At 38.6% G+C, this 19,942-nt stretch overlaps 1 protein-coding gene across 5 annotated transcripts in view; it reads left to right on the top strand.

Moving 5' to 3' along the window:
* The window catches only part of TENM1 (teneurin transmembrane protein 1), a 1,260,898-nt gene that overhangs the window by 1,001,892 nt on the left and 239,064 nt on the right, over positions 1-19,942 (top strand). For all 5 annotated transcript variants that reach the window (XM_075435330.1, XM_075435332.1, XM_075435331.1 and 2 more), the window contains one exon: positions 7,066-7,344. In XM_075435330.1, the coding sequence (XP_075291445.1) occupies positions 7,128-7,344 (217 nt within the window). In that variant the 5' untranslated portion in view covers positions 7,066-7,127. The remainder of the gene's footprint in view (positions 1-7,065; positions 7,345-19,942) is intronic.

The raw sequence follows: 19,942 nt of genomic DNA, 5'->3' as shown, positions 1-19,942 counted from the left end.
ACTTTGTCCCGCAGCAGTAGAGCTTGATCTTTTGTGCTTGAACCTCCGTTACTTACGCTCACTAACATCAAAAGATGGGTTTCCAAAAGAAAACATTAGGGAGTTGTGTGATTTTTACAGTCGGTGGCAATTCTCCAAGTAAAGCGAAGGGCACGTGTTGGCCAAGAATTCTGTATCACGGTTGAGTAGCTGACATAACGTATGTTTTTCAGTTCACTTTCAGCCTTGCCATATGCCACAAAATACTGCAACAACCTGACTTTCTTTACAGTTCTATTCTGCAGCGTTTTCTCTCTGAAACTTTGGATAAAATGGGCAACACTTTGAATTTCTTTGTTAACTAGAATTAAATTAGACTTTGGCTAATTTTAAATGAAGATCATTAAATGTGAAAATGAACCTCATTCCATTTGTATCTATCACAGTGACTGCTATAAATGTATGGGCAAGTGTAATCCATCCATAGGTTAAAGCAGCACATCCTCTAGGGAGTGTGTTAAACCCATGGTGTGTCCCTGAAAAATATATTTTACATTTACGTATCTGATTTAGAAAGATATGCAAAAACTCATATTCTCACGTTGTTTTCTTTTATCTGTACATCTGTTCTGCTTAAGAGGTACTGTGTAGTCCACTTGCAGGAATAACGCAGCGTCTCAGTATTTCACAGTCTCACTCACACACAGAGGAATACCGGGCTTCTTGTACCTAGTGATCCGTACTTCATTATGTTGTCTTCAGACATCTTTTGATGTGCTGATATTTTATGATCCACAGAAAATGTGCCTGTGAATTTTGGTTGCTGCTTGTTTTTTTGAAAATTCTCAGTTTCTTCAGTCAGTCTTCGAGGGATTGCTTTCAATTACTTTTTTTGATTTTAGAGTGACTTTCTACCTTCCAGTGGAAAGTATTACCTGCTTCCATCCTGCAGACTTAAGCGGACTTTCCGTATTTCTTCATAGTGCTATCTAATTCCATGCATCAGCTAGAAACACAATTTGTTCCTGCTCTGCTGCTGCTCAACTGTTTTCATCTGGTATCTTTCTCACTGCGCGTAACTGTTCTGTAAAACAGCAAACTTTAAGGATGACAGAAGGACTTCCTTTGTTTGTAATAGCTAAACAAATATTTGAGGGATATAGTTTTTGAAGTTATGTATAAGGTCAGAATATTTTTCCTTTTTTTTCACTCCTTATTGCATTTCTCAAAGCTCTAAATCAAGAGCGTTTGCTTTGTTTTGCCTTTCATATTTTACAGGTTTGTGTTTCAGAAAAGACTTGCAGAATAAAGGTACCATTCTTTTTGCCTTCAGCAATCCAGAGGTGAAGTACCTGCTTAGTAGTTCATTTTCAGAAACCAGTGGTCTGAAAAGATGATAAGCAAATGGTAACCTTCAGATAAGGGTATATGTTGAAAGAAAAGAAATACAGGAAAGAGTTGAGCAGGTGTGGAGCTGGGGTTTGTAGTTGGTTGAACGGCCCTCTGAGAATGAAAAATGGAATTACAGGAGGCTGCCTTCTGAATATAGGTTTGAATATATGCCAGCAAGGACTGTTTTGTGGTCATATTTTAGCATCATAACTGCAATTACATTTTAATTCTAAGTAGTTTGGAATGTCTGAGTATTGGACATTATGTTTAATTAAGGCCAAAAAAGGTTACAGTTCTTCATGTTTTTACTCTTGTACTTTTCCGAAAGACTCTGCTCAGCTACACGGTACTCATTATCATCCATATCCTGACCTCTCTAAATAAGTCTGGACTTACTGGTAACCAACTGGGTATGCACTGATGATTTGAGGGGGTTGGTGGTGGGTAGTCGGTATGGAAATTTGCTCATTAAATGGGAACCCTATCAGAGGAGCCTGAGAAGAATTTATACAAGGCACTGTCTCAAAGTAACGTGATCTCCGTGGCATCACTGTGTTTCAGTACAGAGCCTCTATGCAGTATAAATGCACACGGTGAATTTTCTCGTAAAATGCCTATTGATTAGTGCGTGCGCTGCAAACAGCCTCATCGCCGGCTTTCTCCCAAGCCACAGTTATCTGTTAGCGTCACTGTGCTTCAGGGCAAGTAGGATTCTGATCTGAGCAGAGCGTGAAAGTTAGCTGGTTGATGTGAGAGGGGTTTGATGCAAGTGAAATGTGAAAATAATTTCCAATAACACATGCAGCATGTATTTAGAAATATGCATAAATCATACATTAAAAATATAAATCCATATACGTATCTATATTAGTTACATTACTTAAAAGGTGGTGTTTTCCCATCTAATAGAGCTGTTTGGCTTTTTTTTGAATTTGCAAAAGTGCTTCATTGTGAATTTAATTGATTAGTTGTATGTTCTTCTACAAGTCTAACTGTAAACTATATATGATATCTGTTTAAAACTATGGCTCAGAATGACATGCTATTCAGTGCTTAAATACATATTTCATATATTTGTATGATTATATGTATAATAAACAGTATTGATATATTTTGTAATACTTTTTTGTTAAATATTTTGTGAAACCTTTCAATGACAGAACAGTGATGGAAAGGTCAAAAAAGTGCTACCCTTTGTAAGGAGGAGAGCATTAAGGCACTGATACAAAGGTCACTTAGAGGAACTGTAAGCTTTTATGAGACTTTATCATTTTGCTGACAAGGTCAAGCTGATATTGATCAGCTGGGTATTTTGTTTAGTTACTTGAAGGCCAGTTATTTGAAGAAACCCATGTAAACCTTCAGGCAATATTCTTTGTACTCCTGCCTTATTCCAGCGTTTTGCGTTTTTTATTGTGTTGTCTTTTACCAAACAAAATAAAAAAGCTGAAAGTGTTTGATTGCTATAGTTTGAATTCAGGTTATCATAATGTACCTTCATTCATTAAATTTAACTGAATCTCTTATTGTAGAAAAGCTTGAAGATTTGATCTGTTTTTTTATCATGTGTTCCTCTTTCATAAAAGCATTTTTTGTTGAAAAATTTTATGAAGCATTTTTCCAGTTCTTGCAAATGATTTATCACCTGCTTTTGTATCAGGCCAGGTAGGTGTGGGTTTACGAGACGTTAATGCCCTAAGCAAACATAAAGAAAGCACAAGTTCAGTCCGTGCGTGAAAGGCAGTCGATGTTTACTGTGACGTTTGTCGCTCTGCTGCTGTATCTCCAGCCCTTACGGGAGCCATTAGTGCCACTGTGTTTCAGATGGCTTTGGCAAAATTGGCTTGGGGTGGGAAGGGGAGAGTTAGCCAGGTGAGCGGGAGATTTTCTTCCTTCAGGTAGTGAAGGTGTAGGGAATTTGGGATCAGTCTGCGTTACATCTGCGTCTGTATCCTTCCGCCAGAAAGGGGGTGAAACTTCACGTGAAGTCTTCCAGGTGCTGCGCGGCGTGCGCTGAAGGTGGCGAGTGGTGCTGGTGGGCAGTGTTACGGCGAGGAAGGGCAGGCTGTGCCTGCACGCACGCGTGCCAGGCTGCCGCAGCCCTGCGGCCGGAAAGGAGGTCGTGTATGGCAGTGGCAGAGACCCCGAGCAGGGGGAATGTGGTGCTCAGGTTCTGATACTCACAAGCTGGTTGTGTTGTTTAATCGTTCTTGGCCTTACATAATAAGGAATAATAAAATCACAGCTTTGAAGGGGATATTTCATGAAGCTTTTACATTAATTTAGATTTGAGAAAATGCACATCCATACACATGAGAAGATAGCACATGTGAAAATAAACACAGTGAAAGAAAAGATTTGGAATATGTAATAAATCTAATATTAATTTAATTATTTTGCCTGTCTGCTGCCTTGGTTAATGTCATTAAATGTATTTCTGCTACAAACTATTCTCACAAAAAGTCAGGACTTTGGTTATTAAACCTTGTTTTGAAAGAATTAAAGCAAATCTTTGTTAAGTAGTTGGTTTTCTGCAGCCTAGGTTTTACAAGTCCCTGCACCCAATAAATTTTGTTCCTTGTTTCAAAAAAATAAAAGTCACTATTGAAACCTCTTGCAAGGTAGATACATGGCAAGATTATCTTTGAGGAGAAACTTCTGTGTATTTTTTTTTTTTTTTTTTGCCATGAGTCAAGGTGCGTAAGTATACTACTGATTTTTCCAGTAATGAGCTAAATTTTCGTTATGGAAGCGGGATGCACCGTCTGTCTCTGAGGCTACTTGCACTTGTTGCCTTCATGGCAAAATTTATTTCTCGGCAGCTGCATCTTCTTAGTAGAGGCCCTTAATTTCTCCTCATTTTCTTCTGGCTTCGGTAGCATCGTCTCCATTTGTTCTGTCGGACAGGATATACAGGAAGGCTTTTCCCAGTCAGTAACCGTTTCTACGGAGCCATCAGGTAATCTTTTAAGCCAGCCCTGTGCTTGTAAGTCACAGCACCTTTGTGTTCTGTCGCAGATCAGACTATTAAAGTGACTCATAAATTAAGTACTGAACTTCTTAGGCAATAATAGGCAATGTTGGCAAATAACAGTAAATTACTTAGGCAGATAGCTTTTGAGAAGCAAATAGTGCTTATTAGTGACTTGTCTACAGAAGCATCTTAACACCAATCTGATACGGTGCGATCAGTCCAGAGCACAAAAACCTGTTGAACCATTGCTGAAGCTCCATGACACACTGGTCAGCCGGCCTTGGTCTCTGGCAGGTTGGCAGCTCCATAGTTTGTCTCTTTAGTTCTCTCTCTTGAAGAGTTTTTTATTGTCTTGGGCACTTTCAGGCCCACTTTGTTGAGTAGCAGATGTGAACTGCATTTGTTTTTCTTTTTTTTTTAAATGCTAGAGCTCTTTATCCAGGTGCAGTTTGTTTCTGAAGAGCTGTTCCATCTCAGGTTAAATGATTGCATGACACTCCCTGAGATTCTGTGTTTCAGGCAGAGATGTGTCTTTCACCTCTTTCTCCCGACAGTGTCCTGAAAGGCCAGGAAGGGAAGGCGCGCACTCCACGGTGTTACTTCTACCATAGTGGTCTGTCTCCCCTCCTGCCACCCCTCCCAGGGTTCTGTGGGCCTGGATTTGCTTCTTCCCTTGTAGTGGTAGAAGCCTTATGCCCTCTTCACACCGTGCAGTGTTTTCCACTCTTGCTGAGGAAGGTGGTTCTTTCAAAAGTATTGTGTCCTACGCAAGCAGGAGATGAAGTTTTGCCATGTTGGAACACAGTGACAGCTACCATCAGTTGTTTCTCAAAAATTCAAACAAATTCTCTGTAGACCTCTAACAAGAAGCGCTTTCTGTGGGTTTTTTAATGTTTATCTTTTGTGTGTGTTCGCTTTTTCTGTGGTTGCTTTTCGAGATTTATATTGTGTGCTCGCAGCTGGCAGTGTACGGGATTAGAAGTCCTTGTTGCTGATGGGAAAAGGGCTGATATCAAACCAAGTATTAAACTTGCTTCCCGCTCCTGCTGACCTTAAAATCATTAAGAAGCGGTGAGCAATTGCTTTTTAATTAAGCAAAATATCTTTTAACTTACATGGTTTTGGTCTGCTATCATTAATATTTACAGATGCCTTTTTTGTAACATTTCATTTTCTAAGTTAATAGCATCTGTTAATCTTACAAAAACCAACCAAACAAATGAAAAAACCCACAAGCAAACTTATTTTAACAGAGCTCCCGGTTGGTGAACCATGCTGCTGTAAAAGGCGTGCCGTAACCCCAGTTACTTCATTGCAGAGTTTGCCTTAGAATTAATGATGGAAACAGCTTCATCAAGGCAAGGCTACTGGACAAGTGCACCCGTTGCATGTGCAGCTGCAACCCACTTGATTTTAGTGATGCTGGATTTGAACATCATTTTAATGATAAACAAAACTGCAAGCTGCAGTTTGGAAGGTTTCATTGAGGATCGGTATATCCCCCATGTCGGTATGAGTTTAGGCTGGAGATGCAGAGGAAAAGGGGGTTGTACTGCAGGGTAGAAGCTTCCTCCTCTTGAAATGTCTGCAGAATCTAAAGGAAAATGGCCACTGCTGAACCATTGTGTGCTCCTGTAGAGTAACAGTGTGGTGTGTTTTTGTTTTTACTAAGTCTGGTCATTTTCTAAAGTGTGAAGTCTCTTATTCTTGATTAAGTGTAATATAATTTACAGCAAAATACTTCAAAAGAGTGAACTTCCTGGTTTCTAGGCTTCATATTTTAAAAAATACAAAACATTATTTTTCCTTAAGATGAATGTGCATCACTTTAGAGAAACAGCAATTGTTCTGTCTTAGCTTTCATACCAAGTACGTGTTTTTGTAACATATTTTGTGCATGAGATACAGTTTTTGCTTGGTCTAATAGATAGTGTTACGGACCCGAGCCGTAGAGATTCGTTGTTATTCCCAGAGTGAGATTAAGACACAAATGAGGTCAAATGCCGCCAATCAGACAGGTTTATTGATCATTAATTCAAACGAAGGCATGAGGAAACAGCGACGGGAGAGAGAGGAAAAGACAGGAAAGAAAGAAACCTAGCAAGCGGTCGGGATAGAGTGGCAAGAGACAGTCACCACCTCCGTAGCTGCCGTGTGCGTCAGTGGTGGGAGTTTCCCCGTCGTTTGGTTGCACGGCCTTTTATAAGGCGTTCGGGGAGATTGTTCCCTAGGCAATGGCACGTACCCCACATTTTCCCAGTCCTGTGCATGTGTTTTTTCTGAGTCCTGGCTCCGGCAGGTCGAGGAGGGGGTTGGTGTCTAGACACATTTTCCACAAGGACGTACCCGTCCTCTAGCTCCTGTTGAGGCTGGTTTTGGGTGGCGGTTTATTCCTTGGCTGGTTTGTATTTGGCTGGCCTGCCGGGGGGCCTGCAGCGAGCTTTGCAAACAAGCTTTGAGGCGATTGTCTTAGGATATGGTCTCTGACAGATAGCACTTAGATTTGTGTGTTGGGTTTTTTTTCCTTCAAGTTGTTGTTATTTTAATTCTATTTTTTTTAAAGTAAAACAGTAAAGTGAGGCATGTTCAGATTCTTTCCTGGATTATAGTTGTATTAATACAATTTCATTGGTTTATATCAACTAAAAATAAAAGTGGGCCTTAGTGAGCTAAATTTATATCTGCTATCTGAAACGGACTATTGTTTGTTTTTTTTCCAGGACTGTTTCCGTAAGGAGTTCCAGTTGCTTGTTTTCATGACTTTGAGCCTATTTAATCAGAGATGGAGCAGATGGACTGCAAACCCTACCAGCCACTGTCAAAAGTTAAACATGAAGTGGATCTAACCTACACAAGTTCTTCAGACGAAAGTGAAGATGGGGGAAAGCAAAGGCAATCTTATGACTCAAGAGAAACTCTGAATGAATACAGCCAAGAGCTAAGACTTAATTATAATAGCCATAGCAGAAAAAGAAAAAACATTGACCAGTCCACTCAAGGTAAATTGTTTATTTTATCTGCTAATTATGGTTATTACTTTCTGACAAGCAAACAATGTTTTCAAAGACTTGTAGTGACGTCCCACTTTTTAGCTGTCTAACCATACCATAATATCAGAAATTTAGGAAATATTTTTTGAAGTAAAATTCCATTTCTAGTAGGATATACTAACTTGAATTCTGGAGAGCATCAAATGATAGCTATGGAGAAATACTTTCTTAGTAGTAGCTACTCCTCTTACTGATGTTGACTGCTTAATTACTCACTACCTTTGCATGTGTTGTGTGCATTTTGGTGTAAAATCACCGCTGAGGCTGTAGGCCTCTGCATGTGCTTACAAAGCCAATGAAAGAATTCAAATGCAACAATCCTCTTAACAAAATTTCTAATTATAGAAATGACTAAGTCATTTAAAAACTGAGGATAATTAGTGTATTGTGAGAAAAAAGCCAACAGGTAAGTCTCTTTTTTAGCCTTTTGCATGATACGGACAGAAATCTAGGACAGATATTTGAGAGTTTATGATGGTTGAGCTAAGGTTAGAGAAAGCTGCTGTTTGATTAGAGATAAAAGCTAAAGACTAAGACTAAAGAAATGGAAGAAAATGAGCAGAATTTACTGCAGCATTCCCTGATAGAGTGCTGCTTGTGGAAGCCCACATGCTGCTTCTAACACACTTCATACAGACACGTGGCTTATCTGTTGCCTTTAGCTCTGTCACAGATTTGGGCAGGATGGTGGGACAGGGAGAATATTTTTAGGAATCGGAGTGTGTGTCAGAAGGTGAGAGTCCTGTCTCCTTAAAGGTAACAGCAGTAGGGTTCCAGGGGCAATCACTCTCTGCTCTTCAAGAAGTGGTTAAAATTGATCCATTATAGTGCGGCCAGTATCGCTCAGCTAAAAATTTTGGTACTTATTAAAAAAAAAAAAAAAACACAAAAAACCAACCAAAAAACACACACAAAAAAAAATAAGGACACATGCAAAGCAACCCAGTCCCTCACTGCCCACTGAGAAAAGCCTTTCCCAATTTTCTGAATACTAAGTTAATTTTCTTTTTTTACAAGAAAATAGAAAATAGGCTTTTTGAAGCTGGAAAATTTGTCTCCTCTGTGATGTGTAAATTAGTGTAAAAATTAGAATAGCTGTTCTGTACAACTCTTACAGCCTCTTTGCTTTTACTGCAGATATTCTGAATCAACTTACTTTCATAATACTGGTATTGTCTGAAAGTACCTATAATTCATGGGAGAAATAATACCTAGCTGCCAGAGATAACCTCAGTCCATGTACACATGGTCCCTCCAAAGCATTACAAAACTGCAGTATTGGGGAAAAAAAAAGTCATGAATACAGCTCTCCACTAAGTATTGTATAGAAAACTCAACTTACGTGTTTGTTTCTTTATAAATGACCTCCTCTTGAACATGTTAGGAGAGTTTGGTTAACTAAGATACGGCTGTATTGTTGTAACTGGAGATGATGTAAATGTACTTGTAGATCTACCTGAAGCAACTGCCCCGTGACTGATCACTGTGACTATGAAAGCACAACCTCTGCATTGACCTAGGCCTCTGAAGAGCTCCCTGTTTGCAAAGCTGTGTGGCTGTTGGTATTCGTGTTAGCATCACTCGCTTGGACACATACAGAAGGGCTGCAGTCGCTTTATCGTAGGCGTAAGAAACCAGCCTGCGTGTCATGTTGAATTTATTCTTCCAGAACAGTGCCTCTGAAAGCACTCGCATTAATAATTTTGGAGAAATGGCCAAATTAGTGTGCATTTCTGCAAGTAATTGTCAGGCATGAACTTAACCTCACTTATTCAGGACAGATCTGTTAGAAATCAAGTTTATGCTTGCACAGACCAACAAGTATTTTACACATTTATTGTTTGAGACAATTTTATTGGAAACATACGCCCCAAGATTTTTCCATTCAACTTATCTATATGAAATAGTCTATGAATTTGCAGATCTTCTATTTTACAAGCATTGGTATTTGTCGTCTTAGAAGCAATACAGTCTTGTACTGCTTCAAACTGCAGTGTGAGGCTTGGAGTCCATGTTCGTAGAAAATCAGTTAAGCCTATATGGTGGTATAGGCAAGGCAGCACTACAGTACTTGCTCACGTCTAGGCACCTACTGTCATGAATTGCCTAGGTTAGGATATTATTATTTAATATGTTTTATTGTGTTATTGAGCATAAAAATGTTTTTAAAAACATATACTTGCATACTGGTTTGTGAGGATGGACTTGAACTTTGCTTGTTGTTCTAGAAATCATAGTTATGTCCTGTGACAAATTCAGTTTGGTATAACTGAGTTCGTAACTGCACTGCTAAGTAATATCTGTTTGGCTTCCCAGGAATTCATCCCTGTATCTTTCTAATGATTTAAATCAGGCAGTTTTCTTCCGCCACAAATGGAACCTAAATAGCAAGAAACACAGATTTGAAATACGAAACTGATGGAGCTCAAAATTCATACAACAGCAAAAAAGTTTCTAAAGCCAAGTATAAAATTTCAGACTTCAGCCAGAGTTTGATCTGATTACAGTTCTAGTATGTTATTTCCAAAAGGACACCGGGTTTCATGGCATGGGGCCTGGGAGTTGGAGAATTCTTGGTCGTTCTTGGTAGCTGTCAGTCAATACCAGAAAAAAAAATCAGGTTTAGTTTTGGACTCTGCATCTGGCATGAATCCATAAAACTGTAGATGGAGTTTATTTTAAATCCATTATTTTCTAAAATTCCTCATCAGAATCTTTAGCAAATTTAAAGGAGAGCACTGTACCATGCTGTTCCTAGAGACTATTGCATAAAAAAATTCTACATGTTAAAGCTAAAGGGGCATCCATAGTTGTATCCCTAGGTAGTGACAGAATATTCTTCTCTAGCACTGCTAGCTACAACTGAAATAGTATCCTGTACTTAATGTGATGAATTAACGGGTTGCACAGTGAGGATAAAACCCATGAACTTCATCCATGAAAGGTGTGAGAATAGATGAGAAAACAGACACGTAGTAACAGTCATGAACGAAGTGATAATGAAGAAGAGTGAGATAGAAATCAAACGGGCTCTAATGATGGAATGTGAGAAGAAAATTGTTTTGGAATAAAAAAAAATAATAGAGAAGCTTATAACAGGAGCAAGTGTAGGGGTGTCTGTAGTGATCTAGTTAGTTTTGTGAAAAGAATCACCAATTTAGGTGTTTATGGAAACAGGAAGAATTTATATTGGCTGAATTTAGTAAATAGCTTCAGAGTAAAATGTGATTTCTTACTCAAAATACAGGCATATCAGCAATTTCTGTGAAGTTTTTTTGTTATGAGAAGTTTATTGTTACTATCAATATTGAGGATTTATTTCTATGAAAAATTTCAGCTGAATTCTTGAGATTACGTAAAACCATTACATGTGGGTATTTATGTGTTTGTATATATAGACCACCTGTATAAACCAGAACTCTGCATGGCATGAACTCAAAGGAAACATTTTCAGAATTCTCAAATATATCTTACAGAATTGAATAGCACTGTTAATATTTTGTAAAATACTTTTTGTGTCAAAAGTTTTGTTAGAGATGCCATGTGATCTTGCAAATTAATTTTTTTTAAAGATTGAAAAGAAGATCCAAATATCAAATACTTCTTCAGTATTTTTGTACTCCTTACAATTCCTGAAATGTGCATCTCAAGTCTTAATCTTCAAAGAGGATTAATTTATTGGTTAGCTTTCACACGTCTTATAAGTAGAAATATGAAAGAAAAAAACCAAACAGTAACTACAGAATTAATTTATAGATGAAGCAGTTATTTCTAGGTATTATTCTTGAGGCCTAATACCTATGGAGAGACCAGCGCAAGATAAATCGTGTCTCTGGAGTTACTTGCATCAGAAACTTGTAGCTATCTGACAATTCCAGATTTAACAAATAACACTACTGACTGTTCCAAGCTGAGCTGTTTTACTGGGCGAACAACTCAACATGAGCAGACAGAAAACTGTGCTGACAAAGTCATTGACTCCTGAAGAGTCCGTGCTAGTTGCATTTCAAGATGTACACATTATGCATTTTCGTAGTCACTGGAATGTTCAAACTCCTGTTTATCTGAAAATATGTAAATCTGCAATATCTCATCCTGGCAAGAATAGCTTATGAAGTAAATTCCTGGCAGACCCAATATCATATAGTTTGGGGATATTGGCAAACACAGTAAATTAATTCTTGGAAGAACTGGTAAACACAGCGGTGTGTACCTTAAAGAGATGGAGTAGAATTGGCAGAAGTCGTCAGAAATATTGTTCTTGCTGGGAAGCTCATTGCTGGACCTGACTGCAGGGAAGAACGTCCTTGTGGTTGTACCATACATAGATTGCCCTTCTAGCTTTTGTGACATGTTTATATCATTAGAACTGTTTTCTTCCATAGTTTTCTCTGTTTCCAGCAAAGTAAATATGAAAGGAGCTGTATTCTACGAATACTGGCAGTACGAAACAGCTTTATGGCTTTTAGGTTAATTATAGATTTGTAGAAAACACTAGTTTAGAGGACCGAATTCCTGATCGGTTAAGCATCTGGGATTGAGTCATTGGCATGATAAAGTTTATTGATCATTAACAATATGAGCATACGGCGGTAAATTTCTGGATAGACAAACATGTATTTCCTGGCAAGGTAAATATATTGAACTGCATTATGGGCAAGGCAAACTGGAGTTATTCCTAGCAGGAGGATCCAACAGCAAATATTTTCTGGTAAATCTGTGTGAAAAAATCAGCATTGCTGGTGTTCTAGGAAATGACGTTTTAGTGATTCACAAAGAATTGATGTTTCTGCTTTTAGCCCAAGACGTAAGGAAAACTTTTTTATAGGACAAAAGCTGAAGATTGGGAGCATACTAAATGTTTTGTAGAGAACGTATATAAAATTAACTTCAGGAGCAATAGCTGATCAGATTCAACTAAATGTTCAAAATCTTCCTTGAATGGACTCCGTTGGCTTCGCGAAGAGGCCTGGGTTGCAATGTGAGAAAGCTGTGCTCTTCAGCCTAAGGCCACTTCTGTTTCATCCTTGATTTTTTTAGCTTAGCGCTGTTGCCAACCAATTCTCATTTCTGCCCTCTGTTACAGTCTGGCAATGGTGAGGATACGCAGGCAGCAGAAATGTTCCAGTACTGTAAAACACTTTCTTTCCCTAGAAAGCAAAAACTATATGTGAGGTGCAGAAATTGGCAGTCTGTTTTGCCATACTTTGAAGTTCAGCAAATTTAAGCTTACCAGGAAGGAAGATTTAAACACATGTAACTCTTAACATCATATGACCTGTCAGAACCAGTTTTACTTATTATCACGGACATAAATATAAGGTATGCTGACGAGCACTGGTAGGAAATTATCCTGTCAGGAAAATGTCATGGTGTTTTTTTTGTCATCTGTGAAGTAGCGGAAGCTTTTTACATAATAGTCATATTCTCCTCAGATTTCAGAATTACGTAAATCCAGTCAGGGCAGCAGGTCTGCTTTGCGTCTGTACCAGGGCCATGGAGAGTTGAATTTGGGCTGTAAGTAGCATGTGCTTTTTATTTCAATTACTTTAAATTATATATAAAGGTAAATAAGCCAATCTTTATTAGCTTGTCCCCTTAATTTGTTCCGTATAACACTAGAATAATACTCTAACATGCCACAAGTCTGTGGCATTGTGAGCCCTCCTTGGGAGGAAATGGATGCCAACAGAGGGGTTGTGATTTTTCAAAGTTTTAACAGAGATTTGAAGCACTTACCTGAGTGAATTTAGGATTCTGTGCTTTTAAACTTCCACAAAGAGCAATTAATGAAGACAAAAATTTTATCAGGGGGCATCCCCGAACTCTTGTTGATAGGAAGAAGGTAGAGCGCAGGTACGATCAGTGCTACCCTGCTGGGTCGATGGAATAGGGTAGAACAGTTCAATATAGCTCTACACCAACAGTTCAATATAGCTCTGGAGCCTTTGCCAGTAATATTCGTGTGATAGACTATCAAATTAAAGAATGTTATAATGACTGTTTATTGACATGGAAACAGGACATGGTAAAATGCATTTTTAATTTTTGCAGCTGCAGGGAAAGTCATTAGTTTTGAAAAGGACAAGAAAAAATGTAAAATGAAAAGAAAAAGTCAAAAGAACTATTGCTGTTCAGACTTTTAGAAATGTGGTAGTTTTGAACTCTTCAGCTGGGTAGTTATTTACTTCTCTTATTCCCAGTGTTTTCTTTATGATGAGATTTGTGGGTTAATGAAGGATGGGATGGGTTTTTAACCTTTAAGTTGCATAGTTGGTTTAGAACTGTGTATTGAGTTGTTGCGGAAGGTGATTGTAGCACAGTGGAATGGAGCATTCCTGACTTCTGGAAGAGGAAGGTGCGAACGGGCTGATTACAAAGGAAACCAATTATCTCTGCAAGCACTTTTCTTTGAATTCTGCAATTTAAGGAAGAAAATGCAAAAATAACATAGAAGACTTCTGGTAACAAACTGTTACTAGATAGGGCCTGTATCAAAACTGTTGATGTATTTTGTATTATTAGAATCTTTTTTCACTTCCTTGCAAATGCCAGACATTTAGATTTTAGATTTTCAGTGTTGTCTACAGCAGTATTTTGCTAATTTTAGAAAATCTTCTGAGAATTTAATTTGAGTATGTTTGGTGTCTGCGTACTTTTGAGCAGGGACTTGAAGCGTAATGAAGTGATGTGTGTGTAAGGGCACGCGATATATCCCTGCTATTGTCTCACAAAAGGGACTCTGCTTTCAGCAGAGGGTAATTTAAAGGTCCTTCAGACTTCTGGGCTGTATATTAGCGGAAGGAAGCAATAGCTAATAAGCTTCATCTCCTGCTGCTGTATGTTATACCATCTGGTCTGAGTGTTTATGAGCTTCATGTTGTCCAAAAAAATTACATATGAGGCAGAGTGAAAGACTCCACACTCCTAAAGCTTTAGTGCATTATCTCCTCCTGTATTCCCTTGCCGAAATAGGGGTTCCTGGTGTGCTGGGCTGGGCTTTGGCTGGCTGGTTGTGTTCTGCTCGCGGTGCTGTTACCGTCTCCCAGAGAAAGACAGTGCGATGAGCAGTTCCCTGGGGCTTCCTGGGCTGCAGCCTTCTCCACGGGGGGAGGATCTGCAGCCTCTCAGGAAAGGAAAAGCTGCACTTTGATTCAGACCCCCTCCGGATATTCTTTCTTGATTTGCCAAGTAATTGGAAATTTCTCTCCTTGGAATAACTGGGCTGAGGAAACTGCATGTTTGTGGCTTCATTTAAAATCTCACGGAGGGAATACTTTTCCTTCCTCTCACCAAATCGAAATACATGAGCAAACTGCATGTGCAGAGAGACTCTTCCCACAAGGCCGAAGTGGGTGCTCCCTGCGTAGATCACAACTGTGTTAGAAGAGCTTGCAGCCTGCTGTCGCCATTCCTGTGATGCTGCTTCCAATCTTGTATCTGCACCCTCTCGGTGAAAAAAAAGCCGTGTATGATCAAAAATAGTTTCATTCTCATAAGTAATTCTTTTGATTTAAAAAGCGAATAGCCGAGAGAGGGGGGAAAGCGAGGAAAAAAACCTACTGAGAAATGAAATAAACTAGAGAAGGATCACAGTGCATTTCCAATCCCCTGCTAACAAATCTCATCTAAGGAATAAAAAAAGCATTCTCCAAATGTTACACAAGCTTAACAATCCATTTGTCAGTGTACCGATACAAATGACAGTCCTAATTTCCATTCTCTTCTCTGAATTGCCAGTTTTCCGTGGTGTAAAAGGCCAGAAATTGTAGAAGTTAAAATCAGAAGGGGAAAGTAACCCAGCCAGTGTAACAGAAACCGAGATGCAGCAATCCTTACAGTAACCTGTGCCCAATACTGATGGAGTATCTACAGCAGAGGCTTAAACTTCTGAGTTAATGTTTTGCAATTCTGTATGTCAACGCCTGAAATTATATCTATAAAATGTTCTTGCTGTATTAATAGAGCCTCTTCCTATAACACTTAGAAGTGCCCAAGAAGATCTGTCATAAGTTAAAACCAAGATACGAACAAACAACAAGACAGTGACAAAGTGAGTAGTACAGAACATGGGAACCTGTGAACAGCTCTGCGCTTGTCCTACAAGCCGTTTTCATATGCGTACTCCTCTGTGTCTTTTATGTCATTCTTTCTGAAACAAAGAAGAGCTGTCATATTTTCTGGAACTAGAAATCTAGTTAGCTTATCTTCATTTATAGAGCAGATGCTGAAACAAAGTAACATTTCTTCCCAGGGTTTCTCAATTATGTATCTGTCAGAAGATTTTGTACCTCTCAAAATACAGAACTGTCAAGCGTAGCTCAGTGAGTCGATGACATTGCTGCATATCTGGATAAAGAGCAGGGTGGGTGTATCCTAACTCGTTTAGCGCTTGAATTGGGGGTTTTAGGGGAATGAGACCCAAATATTTCTGAACTTAGTTCTATAGGTATTTATGTGAAATAAATTGTGAACGTGATTTAAAAATCTAAGGTTCTCCTTTCAAAGTTTCCGTTTTATTGGAAGCTGCTCAAAAATCAGTTTCCTGCTGACTGTCACTCATTGGGAATGCTTTGCAAGTGGATGAAGTATCTTTAGCTCAGATGGAAAAAACCAGCATGGAAGGGGTAAGGAAATGTTTAACACCAGCACACTGGTTCTTTCACCACCCCCAAGCACCAGTTGTATAACAGAACAGTGAATGCTGAGTAAGGCTGATACAGTCACTTCCAGCTGTAACCTCAGGAAAAATAGTCTGAGGACCTAGAAAAGTCACATGTCAAAATATAAACGGTTGCTGTGAAAGTCACCAAGAGATTAGGAAGCCAGCGAATTCAAATGATAATATTAGTACGGTGACTAATGAGACATAAATGTGAAGTTTTGTAAAATTTTTGAAAGATTAACTGTGTTTTATTCAGTATTAATCGACTGGAATTCATAGCTACTACAGAAATTGCATCTGTAAGAAAAAACGTTAGCATCTGGACTGCCTGAAATCTTGTGCTCGGAAATCAGCTAGCCTATTTTCTGATAACTGAAAATGGTAGTATCTGAAAAGCTGGATTCAGTGTTGCCACTGATTTAGTCGATGTAAGGTGCTTGGCAGTTCAAAAATCATGTGTGAAGCTAAGAAAAAAACAATCAGGTGAGCCAGGACTGTTCTCATGCTTTACAGACGATAGAGAGCTGTAGAGGAAGCTGTGATTAGCTGAGGAGAAGCAGCTTGTTATGCTGCCCATGGCCCCTGGAAGTGGGGCAAGTCTGTCTTTGAGTCTGAAGTGCCAGAACCACCCTTCCTGCATGCCTGGGAGTGGAGAAGAATCCAGACCTCCCTGCTGTTAGCACTTTCTGAAGACAGAAGCATGGTGTGAACTGTGTAGAGCTTTCCTTTGGAAGAAACTAAATGGGAGGTGCTGCATTTCATGATTCAGCCAGTGTTTATATCAATTCACTAGTAGAGAACTTTTCCTGGAATTAAAATAATAGAAAACAAATTATAAAGAAGAGTGAATCACCTTTAAAAATGTAGAGATGCTCAAGGTTATTCCACTTCCCTGTGGATGGCATTTCTAAACATCACGAAGCGTGCGTAATGGGACCACGTGCATGTGGTCCTGCTGCATTTTGGGCAAGCAGCAAGGCAATAAAGGCAAATTGTGTGGTGTTTGCTGTTAGGAGGCTACAGTAGAAGGAAAAGTTAGTGTAATCTTAAACACTGAGAAAAATTCATTGCAGATTCATGAACTGTGCTGCAAAGCATCTGTTAATAAAATTGATTTTAGTTAAGCTAACTGAAGTTAATCTGTTTTCATTTTTATCTGGTTTTTTTTTAAATTTTTTTGAATTTGGTTCTCCCACTGAATGGAGAATTCTTTGTTCACTAGATTTGCCATGCTTTTTCTCACTAATTCATACATAATTAAAGATTACTTTCATTCAAAAGAATGAAGATTCGTTGGTCTGAAAGTGACCTAATTAATGGAATAAATGGCCAAATGTGCTTAAACTACATGATTTGTCAGAGGGTTTTGTTTAAGTTTTCTAACAGTTCTCTGATATTGATGGTTTTGGCTTCCTGATACACGTGTATGGTTCCTAGGGACAACAATGTAAGCAACAAAATATTTGCCAGAAATTCTTAAGGCTCCCTTACTTCTAGATATTTTAATAGGATGAAAGTGGTTGGTGTTTGGAAGTACATAAAAACTTGAATTCCTCTTGATTTTAAATTATAGAGTGAAGACTATTTATGTATGATTTTCTTAACAGCATAATGTAATAAAATGTGTCCTAGAAGTAGATTTTGTTGTGTATAAAAGTTATAGAAATGGAAATGCAGATAACATAGCGAGTGATCATTAATGAGTGTGTTTACAATCTGAAGCATAGGAAGTTCTGTCTGAACACGAGGAAGAACTTCTTCCCTCTGAGGGTGACGGAGCCCTGGAACAGGCTGCCCAGAGGGGTTGTGGATTCTCCTTCTCTGGAGATATTCAAGACCCGCCTGGACAAGGTCCTGTGCAGCCTGCTGTAGGTGACCCTGCTTTGGCAGGGGGGGTTGGACTAGATGGCCCACAGAGGCCCCTTCCAACCCCTAACATTCTGTGATTCTGTGTTAATTTCCTAATTCCATTTGTTATTCATAATTTTTTTTCTAAGTCTTAAAAATGGAAACTCACTTATGCTTGTACTGATGAACTGTAGAATTTTGTTCTTCCAGCACTATGCAGGAGGCTTGCATGACTTACTTCAGTATTGTTCAAGAGAGAGGTGAATAATAAAAGTAAGCATTCACGATAACTAGAAACACGGTTAACAATGCTAGTGCAGAAAGGATGGAGTTTTCTTTTTTTCAGATGTCTTTTCGTGGCCTGTGAAACATGCATGCACTTTTCTTAGGGATGAAAGTTTTTAAATGCTAATCAAAGAGCAACTTCAGATACTGTGTAAAACATTTGCTCTCTCCTCATTCTGAACATAGCAAACCTTTTCTTTTCAAACACTTGCATGAAATGAATGATGTCTGCTAGCTTGACCTCTTTATTTCACCATCTATTGAAGAAAAACAATTCTGCAACTTCTTACACTGCTGTAATCAAGACAAGAGAATTTGCCATTTTTATATAAAAATCATATCAGGACACTGATTATGTGCTCATCTGGAACATAATTTTGGGACATACTTTTAACCCTTCCTAGTGATGAAATTAAAGGAATTGATTGTTAGTTAAGAATTTTTAGTAGAAATCAAAGGATTGTATATTGGCCAACATCAAATTAGCTATTCTGTTCAGCTGGAGGCAGGAATTAGTGTAAAAAAATTTCGATAATGTTTTCCTGTTGTTACTGCTGTGGGAGTTTTCACATTCATTACTACAAATGCGTGTATAAATACAGAAGGTTACGTGTGTAGTATTGACAGAGTACAGTACAAGTTCTACCTGCATTACTTAAAGGTGCAAGCTTGTACCCTACTCTGTTTAGTCCAGAAGAATAGCCAGAATTTTTTTCTGAGACTTTATTATATAGATGAAGATGCAGAATATTAAAGGAAATGCAGGAATCAGAAGTCCATGCACATGCATGCTGACTTTGGACCAGTTTGGGGTTTTTCTTTGCAATTGGAGTCAATTACCAAGAATTTAAATAGATAAATATTAGAAACGTTATCTAATAGTTGCCTCCAGAAGTATTCCCCTGTGCTGCTTGGAAAATGCGCTAGTAATTTCTTCTTGCTGTGGTTCCTTTTCTCATTTTGTACTTTGGGATGAATTACAAAATTCGTTTATCTTTGACTCTCTGTAAGGAAATACAGAATTCATGAAGAGGGAGAGCATGGTGTGAAAAAAAATCCTTGTATTTCAATTGAAAAAGGAAATTGTTTGCCTGTTCTTACTGGATAAATCTTCATTCATGTGAGTGTATCTTGGATGACCATCTTGTCTGTTACCTATTGTAAAAATAACGCTGCACACACCGTACCTGTCTGCACCGACAGCACTCCTCCCATTGTGACTGCCACCACATAAACTGGGTCTTTGTTCCTTGAAATATATTTCTTTTCTCCTCCTGTGTATCCAGCTTTTCTGAGTCAGGTCTGTGTTCAGTAATATGTAGTGAGTTCTAGTGAAAAAAGGGAAATGAGCAAGAGAGTACTAAATTTACTGGAGTATCTCTTTGCTTGAGCTTGCGGAGCACAACACAGTTTACTGTCGGAACACTCTCAGCTTGTGTCTGTGACGAAGGACAGAGCAGCCCCCTCACCTCACCAGTTAGCACAGGCAAAACTGTCAGCATTGTACTACTGCTACGGGTAAAGCTAAAGCGGAATTTACTAACTTAGGCACCTTTATCCAGGAATGCGTTGTGCCAAGACGGTAGTTTGATATGCTGCTTGGTGGTTTTTGTTGCTTCCTCAACATTTAAACTTAGCTTGAGGAATTTTCTAAGATATTTTGGGCATTTTATTGATCTTAAAAATTCATTTCCCAATAATTAAATTTCTTAATAAATTCATTAATTAATACATTAATGATTTTTAGTC

This window comes from Opisthocomus hoazin, chromosome 14 (assembly GCF_030867145.1).
Source record: "Opisthocomus hoazin isolate bOpiHoa1 chromosome 14, bOpiHoa1.hap1, whole genome shotgun sequence".
Classification (NCBI taxonomy): Eukaryota; Metazoa; Chordata; class Aves; order Opisthocomiformes; family Opisthocomidae; genus Opisthocomus; species Opisthocomus hoazin.
This window is presented reverse-complemented; position numbering and strand designations above follow the sequence as displayed.